This window comes from Xenopus tropicalis, chromosome 5, assembly GCF_000004195.4.
Source record: "Xenopus tropicalis strain Nigerian chromosome 5, UCB_Xtro_10.0, whole genome shotgun sequence".
NCBI lineage: Eukaryota > Metazoa > Chordata > Amphibia > Anura > Pipidae > Xenopus > Xenopus tropicalis.
The window spans coordinates 134,306,258-134,326,739 of record NC_030681.2 but is presented as its reverse complement, the minus strand read 5'-3'; the positions used below and the strand labels follow the sequence as shown (position 1 = coordinate 134,326,739).

Here is a 20,482-nt window from a genome sequence, read left to right as displayed (position 1 = left end):
TTTATTTGGTAGGAAATCTTGTTTTTATTCAACCAAAACTTGCCCCCAAGTCAGGAATTCAAAAATAACTCCCTGGTTTGGGGGCTCTGAGAGCAACATCCAAGGGGTTGGGGAGCAACATGTTGCCCCCGAGCCACTGGTTGGGGATCACTGCTATAGATCAACCACAGTTGGTTTGCAGCTTGGAAACAGTTGTTTCACTGCAACATTTTTGTCCAAGTAACTCTCTCCAGTACTCTCTCCTGGTAAATGTTCAGGCCTATTTGGAAGGACAGACATATCATTTGTGACCTTATGAAATTGCACAGGGGCCCAAGGGAAAACATTCTTTCTGGTTTTTGCAAAGGAAAACGGTCCTGAACTCTAATCTGGCAGAGAGGCCAAATAATGTACTGTATATGTCTGCCACTGCCTGCCTGTCTATTTCCAGCATGCTGTTTGCCTATGAATAATACAATTCTGTTTTGTTGAATTTCTATATAATGGGTTTAATGAAAAAGAAAAAGTACATTTTTAGTAATTATGTTCAAAATCTTAGAGCAGTTATTGTAAAGTGCTAAATCATAGTCCCCTCCACTTATACGAGATAGGGAAAATGTGCTTTCGATATTTCCATGAAGTACACCGAAATGATGCTTTCAAAATGAAGTCAAAATGAAACATGATAAATAATAAAAATAGTCTTCTTTTCTGTTTCAGTCATTTGTATTGAAGTCATTTAAAATTTCGCTGTGCGTGAAATAGATTCTGTAGGAAAATAGTTCTTGTTTTGCCACAAAGCTTCGATGTTTACGTGTTGTAGATATATTTTCTAGCGTGACTTTGGTTGTTTATGAACATGGGATCCATAGAAGCAACTTTTGCCGCAATGAAAGAATGGATGCAGTGCAGAACCGCCGTCAGATCCTGAAACTCTAACTCCTGGATAAATAAAATGGAAAAGGGGTTGTTAAGATACATTTTAGCCTTTGCCCACATGGGCCACATTCAATTTCATAATAAAAACCTTAGATAGCCTTAATGCCTTTGTATTGTCCCATTCCATCACTCTGGGCCAACTGAAGGTACATTTTTATCAGGACAGATACTTCTTGATCCTCCAGGATATCTGCCTGCAAGTTTGGTGGATCTGTCCTGGGAAGGTAATTCTTGATCTACCAAAACAAATAATTCTTGATCCAGCAGGACTTTGGGACAGATAATCCTGCCATCCTGATAAATAAAGAATTATGGGGTTGATTCACTAAAGGTCGATAAAACGAGCGCTATTTATAGCATGCGGTAAAAATTTTATCACTTCTTATTTTTTGCGACTTAACACTTGATTCACTAAAAGGACAGGCGTCATAATTAAGACGCATTGTTCTTTGCGTTATTTAACTCGCAATGAGCTTTTTTCTTGCGTTAATTCCCGATGTGTGCATTATTTCCCGCTGCGCGCAATATATTTCGCCCTATATTAGCGCACGATTTTACGCACGTAACCATTACTTTCTGAAAACTACTGTTCTGAAAATGCCCATTTCCCTGAAAACTGGAGGCTGCATCACTCTAGGGCCAACACTTAGGGGCATATTTACTAATCCACGAACGTCCGAAAAGCGTCCGAATGCATTTTTTTCATAATGATCGTTATTTTGGGACTTTTTCGCGAATTATCACAAATTTTCCGAGCGCTCAATACGAAAAAGTCACGACAATTCGCGAAAGTCATAATGGCTATGCAAAAGTCACAAGAATTCACGAAAGTCGTAATGGCTATGAAAAAGTCACAACAATTCGCGCAAGTCGTAGCGGCTACGAAAAAGTTGCGACGGTGACGAAAAAATCGCAAAAAATAAGAAAAAGTCGCAAAATGTTCGTTTCCAATCCGATTTTTTCCCATATGAGATTCAGATTCGTGGATTAGTAAATCAGCCCCATACTGTTCCATGTTGTGTTGCCAAAAGCTCACGAACCTCAATTTTGAGTACCGCCAGCCCCAAGTAGGTGTTAATATTCGCTCAGACTAATGCGATATTTAGCGTGTTTGATGCTTTATATCGCATATGCGTGCGTTTTTTGCGCATATTATTGTTTATTGATTAGACAATTACAACAATCGTTGAGAGAACAAGTAAATCCCAACAGGGAATAATAAAATACATTATATAAACAAATTAGTGCACATTTCAAATCAATTTTACAGTTGGAAAAGGACTGAAAAAATAATAATAGAGTAACATAAATTATTAATAAACAGATGATTAAAATGTATACTAGAATTTGCATATATAAAGGCTAGTAAAAGTTTGTGGGTATTCATGGAACTATGGTAAGTAAAGTATTGATTCCAAATGAGATCTGTCCTTGGGAGAAAGGGTATTTATGAAGATGTTCCACTTAGTTAAGTATCTTGTACGATTTTTTATATTACCAAATTTGAAAGCAATGGCTTCATTTTTCGCATGCTTTTTAACGCAAAAAAGCATTAAGCGTTATCGACTCTTAGGGGCACATTTACTAACCCAAGAATCCGAATCCGAATTGGAAAAATTCCGATTGGAAAAAACTTGACTTTTTCGTAGCCATTCCGAAAGTTGCGCAAAATCTGGCGATTTTTTTCGTAATGTTAAAACTTAAAAGGCGCGACTTTTGGCACAAGTTTTAACGCTACGAAAAAATCGCCAGATTTTGCGCAACTTTCGGAATGGCTACGAAAAAGGCGCGACTTTTCGCGCAAGTTTTAACGCTACGAAAAAATTTTGCACAACTTTCGGAATGGCTACGAAAAAGTTGCGAAATTTTCCGAAAAATCGCAAAATACCGATCATTACGAAAAAAACGCAATCGGACGCATTCGGCCCATTCGTGGGTTAGTAAATGTGCCCCTTAGTGAATCAGCCCTTATATGTCTTCATGGAAAAATTTTGATCCACAGAATTGCAGAATTATCTGCCAAAATGGTCAGACAGAAACAAGCAAACTGCCCAACCAATCAGAGAATGTATGGGCAGCTCATCCCATGGTTTCCTAAAAAAAACTAATTCTCCTGAAAACTTAAGTCTAAAGGGAAATTGGACATTGAATTAGGGTGTATGAATGCGGTCCATGATATCTAAAATGTTTTAGTTAGGTTTCCTACAGTATGGTACTCAAGAGCTGTCATTAGCTACCCTGATGTAACCTACCAATGTAAAAGGACATTGCTCATATTTTGTATAAAATATTCAATGAAGTTGTAATAATAAGCCACTGTGGGTAAGAGTAGATGAAGTCTTTGGTTATAGGTACTTACCGTTTTGGGTTCGACCGAACCCCCGAACCGAATCCGAATCATGCTAATTAGGATCCGGAAGGGTTAAAAAATTATTCCCCCTATCATTTAACCCTTCTGAGTGCTAATTAGCACTCAGACCGTGGGACCGCGGGACCGCGGATTCGCCCGAATCCGAATCCTTCAACAAAAGGCTGGATTCTGTGCATCCCTAGCTATAATGCTGGGTACAGTTCTCTGGTAGCCAAATGGTTAACACAGACAATTTCTTAAACATGAGGTTAGGCTTTAAATAAAAGCTCAGAAAAATCTTGCTTTGTACTGCACAGTATTGGCACGAGTTCCCTTTGCAGATTCTGATCTGTCTATTCCCTGATGATAACATATATGCGTTCAAATTCATCTTAACTGTCAAATATATTTATAGGCACAATTTTATGTGTAACATAGGGCCCCTTGTGACTTGGTTCAATTTCCTTGGTGAGTCCCCAGAGCCTTTGAGTTAGTTATAGTCTCTGAATGGATCCACTAACTGTTGTCTATGATGTCTTGCAGACAAATGGGACCCGTGGCTCCATGTTTGACAGTTTTCCTGATAAGATCGAAACCTCTGTCCTATTTACATTGCCCGGTATCTGTGTGTTATCGGTTCATTATTTTCAGTTGTGCGTGTATGCAGAATGGTGAATAAATTAACAATTATGTATTTTGCAAGACCAAAGCTGAAATACAAGCCTTTTGACAGCCCTTTCTCTCATATGTTCGTCATGAACTGCACCATACGCCATATTAAAATACAGAGCCAAATTTATCTGCTCATTTTTTTTAAAGGTCACTTAGATAACTTAAATCTCATGATTTGTTTTTTTTCCTGATGTAGCTTGCTTTTGTAAAGTTCATAAGGATCAAATACAGGTATGGGATCCCTTATCCGCAAACCCGTTATCCAGAAAGTTCCAAATTACGGAAAGGCCATCTCCCATAGACTCCATTATAAGCAAATAATTCTAATTTTTAAAAATGATTTCCCTTTTCTCTGTAATAATAAAACAGTACCTGTACTTGATCCCAACTAAGATATAATTACCCCTTATTGGGGCAGAACAGCCCTATTGGGTTTATTTCATGGTTAAATGATTCCCTTTTCTCTGTAATAATAAAACAGTACCTGTACTTGATCCCAACTAAGATATAATTACCCCTTATTGGGGGCAGAACAGCCCTATTGGGTTTATTTAATGGTTAAATGATTCCCTTTTCTCTGTAATAATAAAACAGTACCTGTACTTGATCCCAACTAAGATATAATTACCCCTTATTGGGGGCAGAACTGCCCTATTGGGTTTATTTAATGGTTAAATTATTCCCTTTTCTCTGTAATAATAAAACAGTACCTTGTACTTGATCCCAACTAAGATATAATTAATCCGTATTGGGGCAGAACAGTCCTATTGGGTTTACTCAATATTTGAATGTTTTTTAGCAGACTTAAGTTATGGAGATGAAATTACAGAAAGATCCCTGTACAGGGATAAGATACCTGTACAGATAGAACCTGTTGAGCAACATACAGGTACTTTGTATGCAGAATTTTTCTTAGTGTAGGCACATCTAATAAGTAATTTTTGGATTTGGAAGTTATAACGTACAAGTTCTCAGTTATTCAGAAATCTAATATGGAGCAAAAGAAATATGTTGGACCTTGGATATCTATAGAAGAAATTGACTACCCTTCACTAAACAAATGAGACTGTAAGTTATACAACCCTCAGTGACCATCCTAACCATTCATACATAAGAAGTCTATATTAGTGATGAACGATTTTTTTTTTGCTGTTTGAGACATATCTGCGAAACTGCCTCAAAAATTCTTCGTGTGGGGAAACGTGCCCAAAAAGGTCGCAATCACATCACAAAAGTTGTAGTCGCCTCAGATAAGTAGGGGCCATTGCAAAAAGGTTGCACGTGAAAAAATAGTTGTGCGGTAGCCACATTTTGGGAATTTTTCAGCAGTGTTGCAAATTTTTCGGTGAAGCGAAACGGGACAGTTTTGATCATCACTAGTCTATATAGTTATTTTAACTCTCTGAACAAAACACTGCTTAGGGGCTATTGATATCCAATGGTTTTTAGAAGAAAGTAAAGTTATTTACTCTCTCAAATCTCTGTTACCCTGTACAAATCAGATAAAGTCCTGGCATCCAGGCAAACATACTTAAACTGTGGTAGTTTCCTTGGTTCCTTAAAGGAGAAGGAAAGGCATAATCATTGTGGTGCCAATTTGTTAAGCATCCCTTCAGTGATTATAATGAATTACCTGAGACCCCAGGTCTGTGCTCCTGTTTGCTGTAAACTACATCGGCCTGAGGTACTACTGTAAGAGCACCAAGTTGGCATCTTCTTCTATCTCCTAATACCCATTATGGCAAATTTGTGCTGTGTACAGGCACAGTAGAGCTTAACTTAACGGCAAAAATCCAGTGTTTTGTTCTAATGCCTATACACATATGGTCTGGGCTATTGTTTGTAAAGAAAAGTTTGCCCGCCCACGGACTGTTAGATATTTGTGTTCAAACAGGTGACCAGTGCTAGGTGGTTGCTATGGGTGACTAGACCTGCAGCACACTTTGCACATCTTCTTCCTAGATAAACTTAGAAGAGAGGGATTTTTTTTTATACAATTTATTTTTAGTTTTCTACCTAGAATTTATAGATAGGTCAGTATAGGTTGTGGGTGCTGGGTTTACTTGGAAGGGATGAACTTGATGGACTCTGGTCTTTTTTCAACCCTATGTAACTATGTAAAAATGTAACTAGGGTTGATTTGACAAGTTCAAGCAATAATAACAAATCAAATGGAATTACAAGAAAATGCAATTATATGATTTGCAGATCACAAATCACAGAGCTACAGCCTTTAATCCTTCTTGATTCATCTGTCATTTATTTATTGGAATCGTCTGTTTCATTTCACATCTTTTACCAAGGTTGCCTTCTATTGACTTACCCGCATTGTTTAGTGATTTCGTTTCCTTACTGAGAACTTTATAGACAACTTTTTCTATTGTATTACTTATCAATTGTGGGTATTTTTCAGCTGCTCGGCTGTCACAGACTCATTGACTCCCCGTGACAGCACATTGATCCACTTTAGAATCTGTGGTATATACACAAGCTTCAGAACAACCAGATATTAATTATATTATATATGTATTTAGTTTTGCTGTAAAAAAAATGCTTTTCTGTTTTGCAATTTTTTTGGCAATGAGAAATGGAACATATAATGCCTTTAAAGAAAAACTGAATCCCCAGAATGAATACTTAACCAACAGATTTTATATCTTATATCATATTAAGTGACCTATTAAAGAATCTCACCAAACTGTAATATATACATCAGTAAATATTGCCCTTTTACATCCTTTTCCTTGAGCCGCCATTTAGTGCTGGGCTGTGTGCCCTCTCAGAGATCAGCTGACAGGAAATAATGCAGCTCTAACTGTAACAGGAAGTAGTGTGGGAGCAAAACTCTGTCCATTAACTGGCTAATGTTGCCTAGCAAGTGTTGTGTGCCTTGGTTTGTATGCACTGCAAATTGTACGATCCCTGGGGACGGCCGTTCATTTTTAAAATAGTATTAATTATATCAAGTACAAGGCATTGTTTTATTATTACAGAGAAAAAGGTGAAAAAGGTAAAAACGGAATTATTTTATTAAATTTCAGTCTATGGGACATAGACTTGTAACTTGGAGCTTTCTGGATAACAGAAGGGAATACAGGATTATGGGCTCTTAGTACAAGTTGATCCAGGGACTGGTCCGATTGCCATCTTGGAGTCAGGAAGGAATTCTTTCCCCTCTGCGGCAAATTAGCAAATTAGCTTCAGATGGGGTATTTTGCCTTCCTCTGGATCAACTAGCAGTTAGGCAGGTTATATATAGGCATTATGGTTGCACTTGATAGACCTGTGTCTTTTTTTCAACCTAACTTACTATGTTACTAAGCCACTGGACTTTTAAGATATATTTACACCTGTATCTGATTTTGGAGTCTTACACTATTAAAGCATTAGAAAAAACGATGGATTATAACAATGTATGACAATATCCCACTAAGAGAAGTTACAGTCGCTAAGCCCTAATTTTATTTTATAAACTTGCTGAACGAACAGTTTAAATCTATTAAACACGCAGCTTTTGCTCTATGGCATATAATTCAACCTGAACAAAACCGGTTATTTTGCTCCTTTGCATTAAGTCTCCTTGACTTGCAAATACACCAAAATCATCTATTTTTATTAAACTCTTTTTGCTTGAAGTGTAAATTGAAAATCCCTGCTTAAATTAAAGTCAAACATCCATGTGTTCACAGCGCCTGTCTATCTCCAAATATCCCCATTTCATTTTAATTCAACTTTATTTTTGTGCAAGCTTATTGAATTATAAGAACGCAATTACACATTATTGGATATGTGACCTGATATTGTCGAATTTCACGTACCTTCATTTCAATTTGTTTGGTGTCAGGGCTCTGAAAAAGTAGCTTCACTCTGGTTTTCCCATCATCTGATGATCCTTTTAATTGGGAGAACTTGAACCTCCAAATTATATTCTGCAACAGACAGAGAACTGCAGCTCATTAATGTTGTATTCAGTCTCAAAGCTTGACTTGAAATAGTCTATAAAGTCTCTACATACCCTGAGCACCCACATAGTATAGTATATACAGGTATGGGACCTGTTATCCAGAATGCTTGGGACCTGGGGTTTTCCAGATAAGGGATCTTTCCGTAATTTGGATCTCTATAACTTAAGTCTAAAAATCATTTAAATATTAAGTAAACCCAATAGGACTGTTTTGCCCCCAATAAGGATTATAAGGATTAGTTGGGATCAAGTACAGGTACTGTTTTATTATTACAGAGAAAAGGGAATTATTTAACCATGAAATAAACCCAATAGGGCTGTTCTGCCCCCAATAAGGGGTAATTATATCTTAGTTGGGATCAAGTACAGGTACTGTTTTATTATTACAGAGAAAAGGGAATCATTTAACCATGAAATAAACCCAATAGGACTGTTCTGCCCCCAATAAGGGGTAATTATATCTTAGTTGGGATCAAGTACAGGTACTGTTTTATTATTACAGAGAAAAGGGAATCATTTAACCATTAAATAAACCCAATAGGGCTGTTCTGCCCCAATAAGGGGTAATTAGATCTTAGTTGGGATCAAGTACAGGTACTGTTTTATTATTACAAAGAAAAGGGAATCATTTAACCATTAAATAAACCCAATAGGGCTGTTCTGCCCCCAATAAGGGGTAATTATATCTTAGTTGGGATCAAGTACAGGTACTGTTTTATTATTACAGAGAAAAGGTAATCATTTTTAAAAATTAGAATTATTTGCTTATAATGGAGTCTATGGGAGACGGCGTTTCTGTAATTCAGAACTTTATTTATAATGGGTTTCCAGATAAGGGATCCCATACCTGTACATGATTTTCTAAACTTTCTAAAAGGGAATCCATACATTTATATTTTCTACTTGTATTTGTGTATTGTAAATACTATGTGGATAATACATTTATTTTTTCTATTGCTTTTACTTTAGCTTGGAAGAAGGTGTTAAAGACTTGTAGTTTCAGGCTACTTTCATGCATTGTATTTTTCTCCACCAGCAATTAGACTCCACCCCTCCACTCTATATAACTATCACTCTATCTGGCCAGTTGGGCAGCACAGCTTGAGTGGTCAGATACAAGTGTGGAACCTCTGGAATCCTTGGGACATGAGGTTTGCAGGATAAGGGATGTTTCTGGAATTTGTATTGCTGATCTAAGTGCGCCATTTTCAGTGTTTTATTAAACAGGCCAAAATAAGGATACCAGGGAGCTCACAATCTACTCCAAAATCCAGGAGAATCTACAACAAAGCACAGATTTGGGCAGATTTGGCAGTAAGTTGTGCACTCTCTTCTCTTTAACTTCTGCCTTCTAATTGGAATTGAAAAGAGGGGGAAGTAGAGACAATGCCCACCCTATTCACCTGACCTCTAAAATAGACTTATGTAGAGCACATTCCAGGAAAATCCACTAAACCAATAAACCTTGGGCCACAAGGATTCCAAAGGTTCCACATCAGTATTATTATTATTAATATTAACATTTATTTATAAAGCGCCAACATATTCCGCAGCGCTGTACAATAAGTGGGTTACATACACTGGACATACAGAGTAACATATAGAGCAATCAATAACCGAAACAAGAGGTGAAGAGAGCCCTGCCCAAAAGAGCTTACAATCTCTCCCCACCCAAGCTGTGCTGCCCAACTGGCCAGATATTGTTCTTCTTCATACGATAGTTTATATTGTAGGTAATGATGAAAAAAATCTGGCAAAACCACAGGAAAATTAGTAAAATTTTACAAAAATGTATTGAAGTTAATAGTATGTAACATATTTTTATTTAGGTAAAAGTATGGTATCCCTTATCTGGAGTTCATTTTTTTGTTTGTTTTTTTTTAGGTGTTTTCATAATTTAGATCACTTTACCATAAAATGCATTACTGCTACTACTACTATTCTACTAAAATACATTTAACCACTAAATAAACCCAATAGGATTGTTTTGCCACCAATATGGATTGAAGTTACACTCAAGTACATGGTACTGTTTTATTATTGCAGAAGGAGAAAAAGGGAATCAATTTTTAAAATCAGAATTATTTGATTAAAATTGACTGTATATGAAATGGCCTTCTTGTAACTCTGAGCCTTCGGAATATCAGGTTTCTGGATAAGAGATCCCATACTTTAGTACTCAAGTATTTTGTTCACAACATACTTTAATATACATTGCCACATATGATATATTCCTTTACTATAAGTGTTTACATGTTAGTTGAGACCCTACTGGTTCAAATATGTTTGCATTCCACTGTCCTCCTCTGTTTAAACCAAGAGATATCAAATTCTGGAATTTACTGGAAAAAAAATATTCTATGGATAATGATTTCATTGGGTTTGTTTATCAATAAAGATTATGTAATTAACTCTCGGAAGGCTCTGAGTAGGCAATCTGCTTTGCTGGAATTTACATAATTTAAAGCTAAGAATAACTGGAGGCAGAGCAGAAGTATTAATTCTGTTTTTTATACCTGCCCCCATTAATCACAAATCATCAAGTAAATTATCCTCTGTCAGAAAAGGATTATGCAAACACAGACTTCTGCTAAACACATTATCCCCCCTGTTATGGGAAAGGGGCTGCAGCCGGCTGGAGTTAGTGATACAATGAATAAACACACAAAATATATCAGCGCACAAGTGCAGCAACTTGTAAACATGAAACTATATGTGCATAACAACTCAAACCACTAGTTTACTATCACCGCCCAGTTTATTTATTGCTGTATATAGTAACATTTTAGCAATTGATAAAAACAAGAAGAAGCTTGTTCTGATGCGCAGCGATTTTTCACGGAACTTTTGCAAAACAATTCGCCAATTGCAAAATGTGGAAATTCTCCGTGCCTGGCGAAAAAATTTGCTTATCACTATTAATAATAATCAGACTGCTGGAAATCCATCTGAATAGATTGTAAGCTCTTTTGGGCAGGATCCTCTTCACCTCTTGTATCGGTTATTGATTGCTTTATATGTTACTCTGTATGTCCAATGTATGTAACCCACTTATTGTACAGCGCTGCGGGATATGTTGGCGCTTTATAAATAAATGTTAATAATAATAATAGGCACTATACATTTAAATAAATCTGCTATAATATATTTTTGAGAAAAAAAAACAATGTATGAAAAAAATAAGGGGATAATTTATCAGAATTTACAAATTTGATGCAATTTGGGTTTTTTTGCAGCAAAACTTGTGAAATGAGTTCCCAAAACTTGAATTTTCAAGGTTTATTAAGCGCTAAAAACACTTTGGTATGTAAAAGCTAGTTCATGTAGAAGTCTACGGGAGTTGTATTAGCAATATTTAAGCTGTTTTGGAATTTGAGCTATAAAGATTAAATTTGAGTTTTTTAATAAATAAGTGCACATTCGAAATTTTCTTTTTTAAGTTTTTTTACACGAAAATTGGAAAATGTAATTTTTGATGGATCGATCTTCCAAATATGCTGATATGCAGTGATGTTGTAACCTAGCGGATCAAAAATTTTGGTTTTCGAAACCACAAATAAACTCGTTTCCACTATGTCCACTATGTCAGACACTTATCAAAAAATCCAAAGCAAAAAAGCATGTGCGGGAAAAATTTGCAGAGACGTTGCGAAAAGCACAACCTTTTCAACTTGTTGCCCGATAAACCAACTTTTTGAATTGTCACACTAAAACCAGCTTCAACAATAATCCAGAATATTTGAAATGTTCAAGGCAAAGAAATTTTTTTCAGGGGAAGGGACATCTGCCATTGACATCTACATGACCTCAACAGTTTTTGGATTCGGGATCGTTGCGGGAAAAGTACATAACAAATCTCGAAAAAGTTGGGGTTTGTGAATTTTTCTGCGTCAAAACCCCAACCCAATGCCCCCCCTTAATTTCAGTTCTGATAATGATGTTAAATATTATGAAAACCCTAAATTGTATTTAGAAAGTCATATTTTGCTATGAAAAATGTTAGCTTCCAGACATATCTTAATTAAGGCTTCATTAAATGATTGATTGGAAGTTGTTTATAAACTCATTATAGCCACAAACACCAAACATTCAGAATCTTATCTAGTGCCAGTAATAAAGATGCTGTTATGTTTGTTATATGTAGAAGAAATAATCCACAATTAATTCTATTAAAATGAGCTGCACAAAATCAGTAGGTGCAATTCATATGTATATTTCCAGCAATAAATCTTAAGGAAAACAAATCTGAACAAGTCTTTCTACTGAATATTATTAGTGCACATTTGCAGATATTCATATTGATGATAGTATCAAGCCTAAGGAAGTCTTATGGATTCAGCTTTTCACAGAAAGTAAAGAGTTCACCATTCTTAATATAAGCAGAGGAAGAGGCTCAGCTCCAGTTGCAAATGGAAAAGGCTGCTAGTTTGGGGCAAGTGATAATAATGGGGGATTTTAATTACCCAGGTATTGACTGGAGCCATAGTACTGCCAGGATAGAGCATAGACTGGGGCATTATGTTTTCTGCTAAAAACACAGAGCAGAAATGGGACTGCACTAGGCAAATCCATAATGGAGAAGGACCTTGGAGTCCTTGTAGATAATAAACTTGGCTGTAGCAAGCAATGCCAGGCAGCAGCTGCAAGGGCAAACAAGGTTTTGAGCTGTATTAAAAGTAACATAGATTTGTGGGAGGAGGGGGTTATTCTTCTACTTTACAGAGCACTGGTAAGGCCCCATCTAGTATACAGTATGTTATGCAGTTTTCGTTTCCGTTGTTTAAACAGGGTATTATTGAATTAGAGAGGTCCAGAGAAGGGCAACTAAGCTGGTAAAGGGTATGGAAAGTCTCAGTTATGGGGAAAGACTGGCCAAGTTGGGTCTGTTTACGCTGGAGTAGAGGTGCTTTAGGGGGTTATGTGATGAACCCACAAAACCCATACAGCTACAGCTTCTGCTGCCCCCTTTGGCATACCTGTGTATGGGGTAAAGTATAGATAAATGAGTTCTAGACTAAAACAGAATATCATAAACATGAATGCTAACCCTATTTAAAGCATTCATTGTAATCTTGCACTCCTACTTTAAGTTTAAAATGTTACATGAGCAGTGTGAGGTTTCTTGTTTTAGGTCCCAATATAAATAGATTTTTATTAGGTATGGGTAAGACTCTAAAGATAAAGTCAAATTGGAAATAGTAGGGTTGAAATTCCAAATTGATGCAATGAAAGTTAATATGGAAATGCCAAGATGATATATAACTCAAATATATTATTATTTTGAAATACTTTGGCCAATGTTCTTTATTGACGGCATTTTTGCAGCTTATTTTAGCACTAAATATCTTAACAAACTTCTTATATGTTACTGACAAAAATCATTCCAAGTGATCTGTTTTTATATCTGTCTGAAATATGCAGTCACACACACTTATTCTACACCTAGGAGCCCATTTACTAAGCAATTCTGAGATAACGTTGTGTTCTATTTTGTTTTCTACCTTTTTTCTAAATTATAGCACATTTCTAAACGTTCGTTAAAATTCCACGAGTTTTTCATTAAATTTCCACTAAAAAATTGCACTTTGCACAAAGAATACGAACATTTTGGAATTCGTTAACGCTTTGGGGACTATCTTTTTGCCAGGTTTGATCTGTCGAGTACCATTGAGCCCTATGGAGGGCTTCCAAAGCCAGAAAGTTTTTCGTTGCATAATGAACTTTTCGGCATGAAAATTTTGTTACTTTCGGGATGCAATTGCAATATTTTTGTACAAACGATAAAAGCATTGTCAAGACATTTTAGAACTTCAAAAATTATCGTGGGTACTCTGAATTTTTACCATATTGTGTTTTAAGCCCAGAAGAAAATCAGATTTTAGTAAATGTGCCCCCTAAAGTGTAATTTGAACATGTCTAGTTATACAGCATGTAGGTTCTATCATACAGAGTTTTACACTGTGCCGTTTGCTTTTACCTTTGGATCTACGTGAAAGCTTTTCAGAAAGAATATATTTTTTTAAATAACAGTCACTTCATATTAAAGACACAATGCAAAATGTGTTTTTACCCATTGACCTGTACAGTGACATTCAGTAAAAGCCAACATGAGAAACAGTTACAGATACAAAATCAAGGACAGCTTTGAGTCGTGCTGTGATGAGCCATAAAAAGGAAGCAAGCAGAGAAACACCTGTGCAACTGCCCTTAAAATAACCCGTTATGCATATCCTCACCTACCCATGACACTTTCCATATGGATTCTCTTTATGCTGAATTTTTTTCTTTTAAAAAAGACATTGTCAGATACTTTAACCGCTAACAGAGCAGAACTGTGTAAAGTAAAAGTAGCAACAACAATGATTAAGGTTGGCAATAAAGAAAACAACAAAATCTATTTGTTTAGCTGATGTAGAAGAAAAAGGAAAACACCTGGATAAGTAACAGTCTCAAGTTTATTTAAGAAGAACAAAATGTATTACCTACTGTATGAGTTAGGCTTGGGTACAAAAGGTGCTTGTTGTTACTAACACAGCTTTCATGGTGCCTGTGTTCCACCAAGAGCTGTTGCAAGGGCTATGGAGCAATAGGTAAAGCAGTATCCAAGCTTCACATATCCCAGTTGCCATTAAGAAATACCCAGGATCATCAAATATTGCCCAAAAATATGGCAGGATGTTGAGTACTGGAACTTATGGTCTAAGGCCAGAGGGGACTAAAGGATAACCAACTAGAGATATATATATATATAAATATAGATTGTAAGTTCTACGGGGCAGGGACCTCCTTCCTCTTGTGTCCTCGACTCTTAACTTATTGCTGCTGTATTTATCTGTATTTATTATTATACTTTGTATTTATCTATTATCTTAACACCCTGTTTGTATTAATGTATTCTACTGTACAGCGCTGCGTACATAAGTAGCGCTTTATAAATAAAGATATACATACATACATATAGAGACATTAAAATGACTATAAAAAGTGTTGTAGAAGTTCAAATATGCAGCAATGAGGTGTTGCTTTACTTGTACCACAGGTTATACTGTATCAATGAGGGATAAGAGTCAACTGCCTGTGCTGATTTTTGGCACTACGTACGTAAATGTATGACCCAAGAGTCATCATATTATTCCATGTTTTCAGGATATAGATAGAAGATATGTGTCCATAAGGCAAGTGAATTTCTATGTAAGCATAGATTTGAGAGGATTACAACATGCACCTGCATTTGCTTCACTACAATATTTTGGCTTCTAGATTAATTAAGTTGCCTGCAACTCTGTGGTATCATGGGAATGTCTTATTGACTAAAATAATGTTATGCCTGTATTAGGAGATTTAATTAAACTTAAGTTACACACAGATGAGATCCATAATGAACTAGTGGTATATTGGCGCATTTATTTACTAGCAATAAAATAAGTTAACAGAATTTACTTTTAAAGTGATTACAACTGTTATACAAATGATGTAGGAATTAGCTTGGTGCAATTGATATTGAAACATCTGAAACTCATGTTTTTGTCATGTGACTATTAGGCAATACCAAAAATGATTTAATGCAGCTTTTGAAATGATTTCTGCAGGTGTCAGCACCTTTGTTTGTTGGTTATATTTTCCAAAGATGGGCAAATACCAGTTTCTTGGGTTGGGATAGTCAACCTAGTATGTAGTGTCCAAATGGTATAAGCCGGGATAATACAAGGACAAGGCAGTTAGAATAGAAGATGGGAAGTCAAGAAACAATGAGGAAAGAGACTGGGACAGAAGAAAAGGAACAAGGGGTGAAAAAGAAAAATGAAAATAAATCAGTAAGGGGTTGAGTTGATTTGAACAACATAGGACCAACCTATATGGATCCAGAACTAAAACAAGGCAGGATTGGACAGGATAGAATCCAGCTACACACAGCACTACAGAATGCAAATAGTCAAGAAACAATGGTCTTTCTCAATAAAGCTGTACATAGGACCTTTCATGGAGTCATTGCCTGAAATAGTCAACGAAGCTTGTCTGAGTCAATGAAGTTTGTCAGGGCACTTTTTAACCCAGGCAATGATATTAGAAAAGCCAACAGACTGGAAATATTGTTAGTAAGTAAAAAAAACTTTTATGCTGCAAATTTTAAAAGCATGAGTAACTTCTGAGGAGCAGAATGAAGACAGATGGATAAGAAATATAAATATACAGTGGCAGTTAGTCTCAGATTAGTCTCCATCAAGTTAGTTATATACTAGAAAGCACTAGGCTGAAATGGATTAGGAACTAATGTTTCTCTATAAAGGGAACACTGGGGGGTCTCAGGAACCTGACTACTGCAAGTGTTTAGCACATCACTACATGTGATTACTATATCATACAGTGTGACTTGACAGATAGAAGACTCTGGAGCCTTGCAATAATAACCAGGACATTGTTTTCCCTCACTGATAAGAAGGGCCACTGATATCTACTGGGAGCTGCTATCTTGCTACAATGACAGTATTCCTTTACGTTATTGTATAATGGCTTGCCCTGGGAAAGATAGCTTATGTAATTGTAAGTTTATCCAGGCTGCTAGACAATAGCGTTTGATGCCAATATCTAGAAAAACAAGAATCTATGGGGCAGATTTAACAAATTGTGAATTTAGAAATAATTAGAGATGAGCTGAGTTTTTCCCCCGGCATGGATTCGCGGCAAATTTCTGCATTTTGCCATCGGTGGATTTTGTCACAAAACAGGCACAAAAATTTGCACTGGAAAAATTTGGCACACGTGTCAAAAAATTCATTGTATGCATAGCAGAATGGGCACACATAAAGAAATGACACGTGTCAGACAGTTGTTTTGGCTGCACATCATTATTTTGATGTGCGCAACAATTTTTTTATGCCTGTCCTTTTCCCCAAATTTTTCCCGAATTTCTTCACAGTTTCACAATTTTTTTAGCAAAGTGAAACAGGACAGATTCGCTCATCACTAGGAATAATACATAAAACTCACCCGTGTTCTATTTATTCCTATGGGATTTTTAGAAGCATATTTATCAAATGGCTTTCACCCACTGATAAATACGCTTCTTGCAGCCTTCATTACATGTAGGTTTATTTATACTTTATACACTGATTCAAACATCTAAATTCAAATATATACATACACACATACTCACATTTTATCTATAAACAGAATTATAGGATTTCTACTCCGTCCCTAGTAAATTTCAGGTGAACACGTATTTGCTTTTTAGTGGATATTTTTGTAAACATGACTGAATGGCAGATAGATATGTTTTCATATCAGTTCTTATCAGTTACGAGTATTTAAAGCGGGAAAAAATATCTTTCAAATTAAAGCTACTGTTTTCATGACTTTATATATATTTTTTTTTTTTTTTATTCTTTGCTATAAAGAACTCAAGGCATAATACAAATTTTAATTTACTTTCTTACCTTTGACTTGCTATCAAAACACGTAAATCCTGAGATGAAGTCCACAGTGAAACAAACAACCTCTCCTTGGCTGCTGCAAACATACGTTTTGGACTGAAAAATATATAAATGGATAAATAAGTACACACAATAATAAATGCAACATAAGAAACATCACACAAAATACAATATATATGTAATATAATGATTATTTGTACCCATTTTGATGGGTGGGTAAAAACAATATTTAGCACTGATTTGCACTGATTTAGAGGCTTGTTTATCATCATCATTTGAATTTTGGCATTCTTGAGACTTTCGGGATTTTTTTAATCAAATAAACTCAAATTCAAATTTTTTCTGCGATTCAACATTTTTTGTAAAAACTCCCAAATTCGAATTTTGGTTCCCAAAACTCAAATGTTTGATTTTTATTAAGCACTAAAAATTAAATAAACTTGAATATGTAAAGCTTTAACATCTAAAAGCTTGCAAGTTTATGTAGAAGTCTTTTGGGAGCTATAAGAGTTTTTAATAGTGATGATTTGCAAAACAGTGAAAAATTTGCGAAATGGCAAAAATTTCTGCGGCAAAAAAATGTTTTTTGTGCGTGTTGATGTGGGCGACAATTTTTTGAAATTTTCTGCTGCAAATTTTGCAAAATCTGCCAGTGGCGAAATTCTGAGCTAATCCATACCTACCAATTTTTTTTTTGCTTATCGCTAGTTTTTTTAATGTGAGTTTTTAAAAAATGTTTCTAATTTTTTTTTAAAAGTTTGTAGACCGATTGAAAATGATGACTAAAATGAAAATTCAATGCATTCAAGTTTTTTTTTCTTGATTTAATTTGATCAAATTGTCTTTTAATTAAATTTTTTTTAAAAATAAGCAAACATTCAAACTTGGTAAAACTCACAAAAACTCAAATTCACAAATTAAAAATTTTTAAAAAAAGCCTCCACAACTCAATCAACTCATGAACGCTTAGTTATAAAAAAAAAAAAAAAAACTTGACAAAAATATTTCATTATATTAAGTTATAAAAACACTTAAATGCAGCAATTTCTACTTATCATTTTCAATGTATCTACAAACTCTCCAAAAAATTTGATATACTCAAATTGAAAAAATTTTGCAAGGACAACTCCCATGAAACTCCCCTTTTCTACATGAACTCGCAAGTTTTTAGATGCCAAAGGTTTACATTTGAGGTTTTTGTGCTTAATAAATATTGAACATTCAAGTTTTGGAAACCATCATTTAAATTCTTGAGTTTTAGTATAAAAAGGGTCAAATCCTGGTAAAAATTCTAACTTTGATAAATCAGCCCCTAAGCGGTTTTCATGCAGTGTTATTTTAGTGAATGAGTCTTTATCTGCTTTATAAGTACAATATACTGGAAGCGATACATGAACGGAAAACACAGATACATATTATGCTATTTGATTAATTTAATTCTCAGTATATGAACATGACGATTGTTGTACAATAATATTCCCTGTGACTGCTTTAATATGCACATAATAAATTCCCATTGGAGCCCATTTTCTGTGTCTATATAGGTATATTTAATTTGAATTTGTTCTGTTTCTTCTTTCAATAACAAGATACATCATTTTCCTAATGAGACAATGTTATGTAAAGCTGCACATAGTATATTAAATGCCTCTATGGATGCCTTCCCCGCATGTTGGGAGGGGACCTGTAGAAACCATAGCAGGTGTAATAAAATAAACTGTTGCAGAAGTATATGACATGTATTTGTTTGGGGAATATTCACCATTTACGTCAAATATTTCATAAAAAAAGGTGTAAAAACGCCCATTGACTTCAATGCATTTTGCGCAGAACAAAAAGACGTTAAAAAATTGCCCACTGGCTTCATTAATGCCTTTTGCAAATTTTTCGGATTCGAAATTGGCCGAATCCACACACCTGGCCAAACCTAATCCGTATCCTAAAAATCACGCGATTTCACTTTTTGTCACATAAACAAGGAAGTTTATATTTTTTGTTATGCAGTTATATTTAACCCTTCCAGAACCTTAGTAGCAAACGCTAATTAGGATTAGGTTCGGTATTCAACCAAAAAAGTGGATTTGATGCATCCCTACTTTTAAAGCAGTCTTCTATAGGTTACGTGTGTGTCTCAATTTTTTTTCCCTATTTGTATTTTTTGCGACAAAATACGATTTTGTCACTTGAAAAATAAAAAAACTTTAATGATTTATTATGCATCAAAACTGCGACAAATCGAAAAGCAAAAGTACGCCTCTAAAACCTGTCTTGATCACGTAGAAGTCAAATGGCAAATGTTCTTTTTACAACTGGAAGATCTTTCTTTGCTTTGTGGTTTTAGAGGTTTTCAGGGGTTTATGACGCTGTCATTTGTGCAACAAAATGAAAAAATTGCGGTTTTTGTATTGTCGCACAAGTTTTTTGCATTTTTTTCTGCCTCTTTTTTTGTTCATGTTTTTTTAATTTGGATCTTTTGATAAATGACTGATATTCGTAGAAATGAGTTTAGTAAGGTTGCCACCTGTCCAGTTTTTACCCGGACAGCCTGGTTTTGGGAAAGGGCTGCCTGGGCCAAAACCACCTGCCCGGTTTCCCTAATTAGGAAAACCGGGCAGGACTCAATAACATTGACCAATTGCCATCTCATAGACCCACCCCTGCAGCATCACAGCCCCGCATACTCTCTGCCCCACATCATCATGACCCTCCCCCCCATGACGTCATCCCTGCACGGTTTTCTTAGCCGGCAGAGGTAGCAACCCTAGCGTTTAGTGCTTTCCTAATTAGGAAAACCAGGCAGGACTGAGTTACATTGACCAATAGCCGTGTCATAGACCCACCCCTGTGACATCACAGCCCCGCCTCCTCTCTGACCCACATCATCATGCCTCCCCCCAATGGGCCTTCCTGTTTCCCTATTAGAACTAGAATGGGCCATGCACTTTGCTGCAACTATAAGACTAATGTGGAGCTATTTAAGCTTAAGACTGTGCTGTTTAAAAGCAGAATGTGTTTTTAGGAAGAATACTAATTGTTCTAAGTGTTATTCAAATGTCGAGGATTTACAACACAAGTAATATGAATATAAAGTATAATATCAAGGAGTCTGGGACAAAAAGAGCTCATAAAAACGTTCCAGTTCTGTAA

At 35.7% G+C, this 20,482-nt stretch overlaps 1 protein-coding gene across 1 annotated transcript in view; it reads right to left on the bottom strand.

Moving 5' to 3' along the window:
• Positions 1-472: 472 nt before the first annotated feature.
• sntg2 (syntrophin, gamma 2) overlaps positions 473-20,482 on the bottom strand; it is a 317,357-nt gene continuing 297,347 nt past the window's right edge. Inside the window, exons 15-17 of the mRNA XM_031902753.1 lie at positions 17,339-17,431; positions 7,759-7,869; positions 473-921 (exon numbers count right to left, since the gene is read on the bottom strand). Of these exons, the coding sequence (XP_031758613.1) occupies positions 790-921; positions 7,759-7,869; positions 17,339-17,431 (336 nt within the window). The 3' untranslated portion in view covers positions 473-789. The remainder of the gene's footprint in view (positions 922-7,758; positions 7,870-17,338; positions 17,432-20,482) is intronic.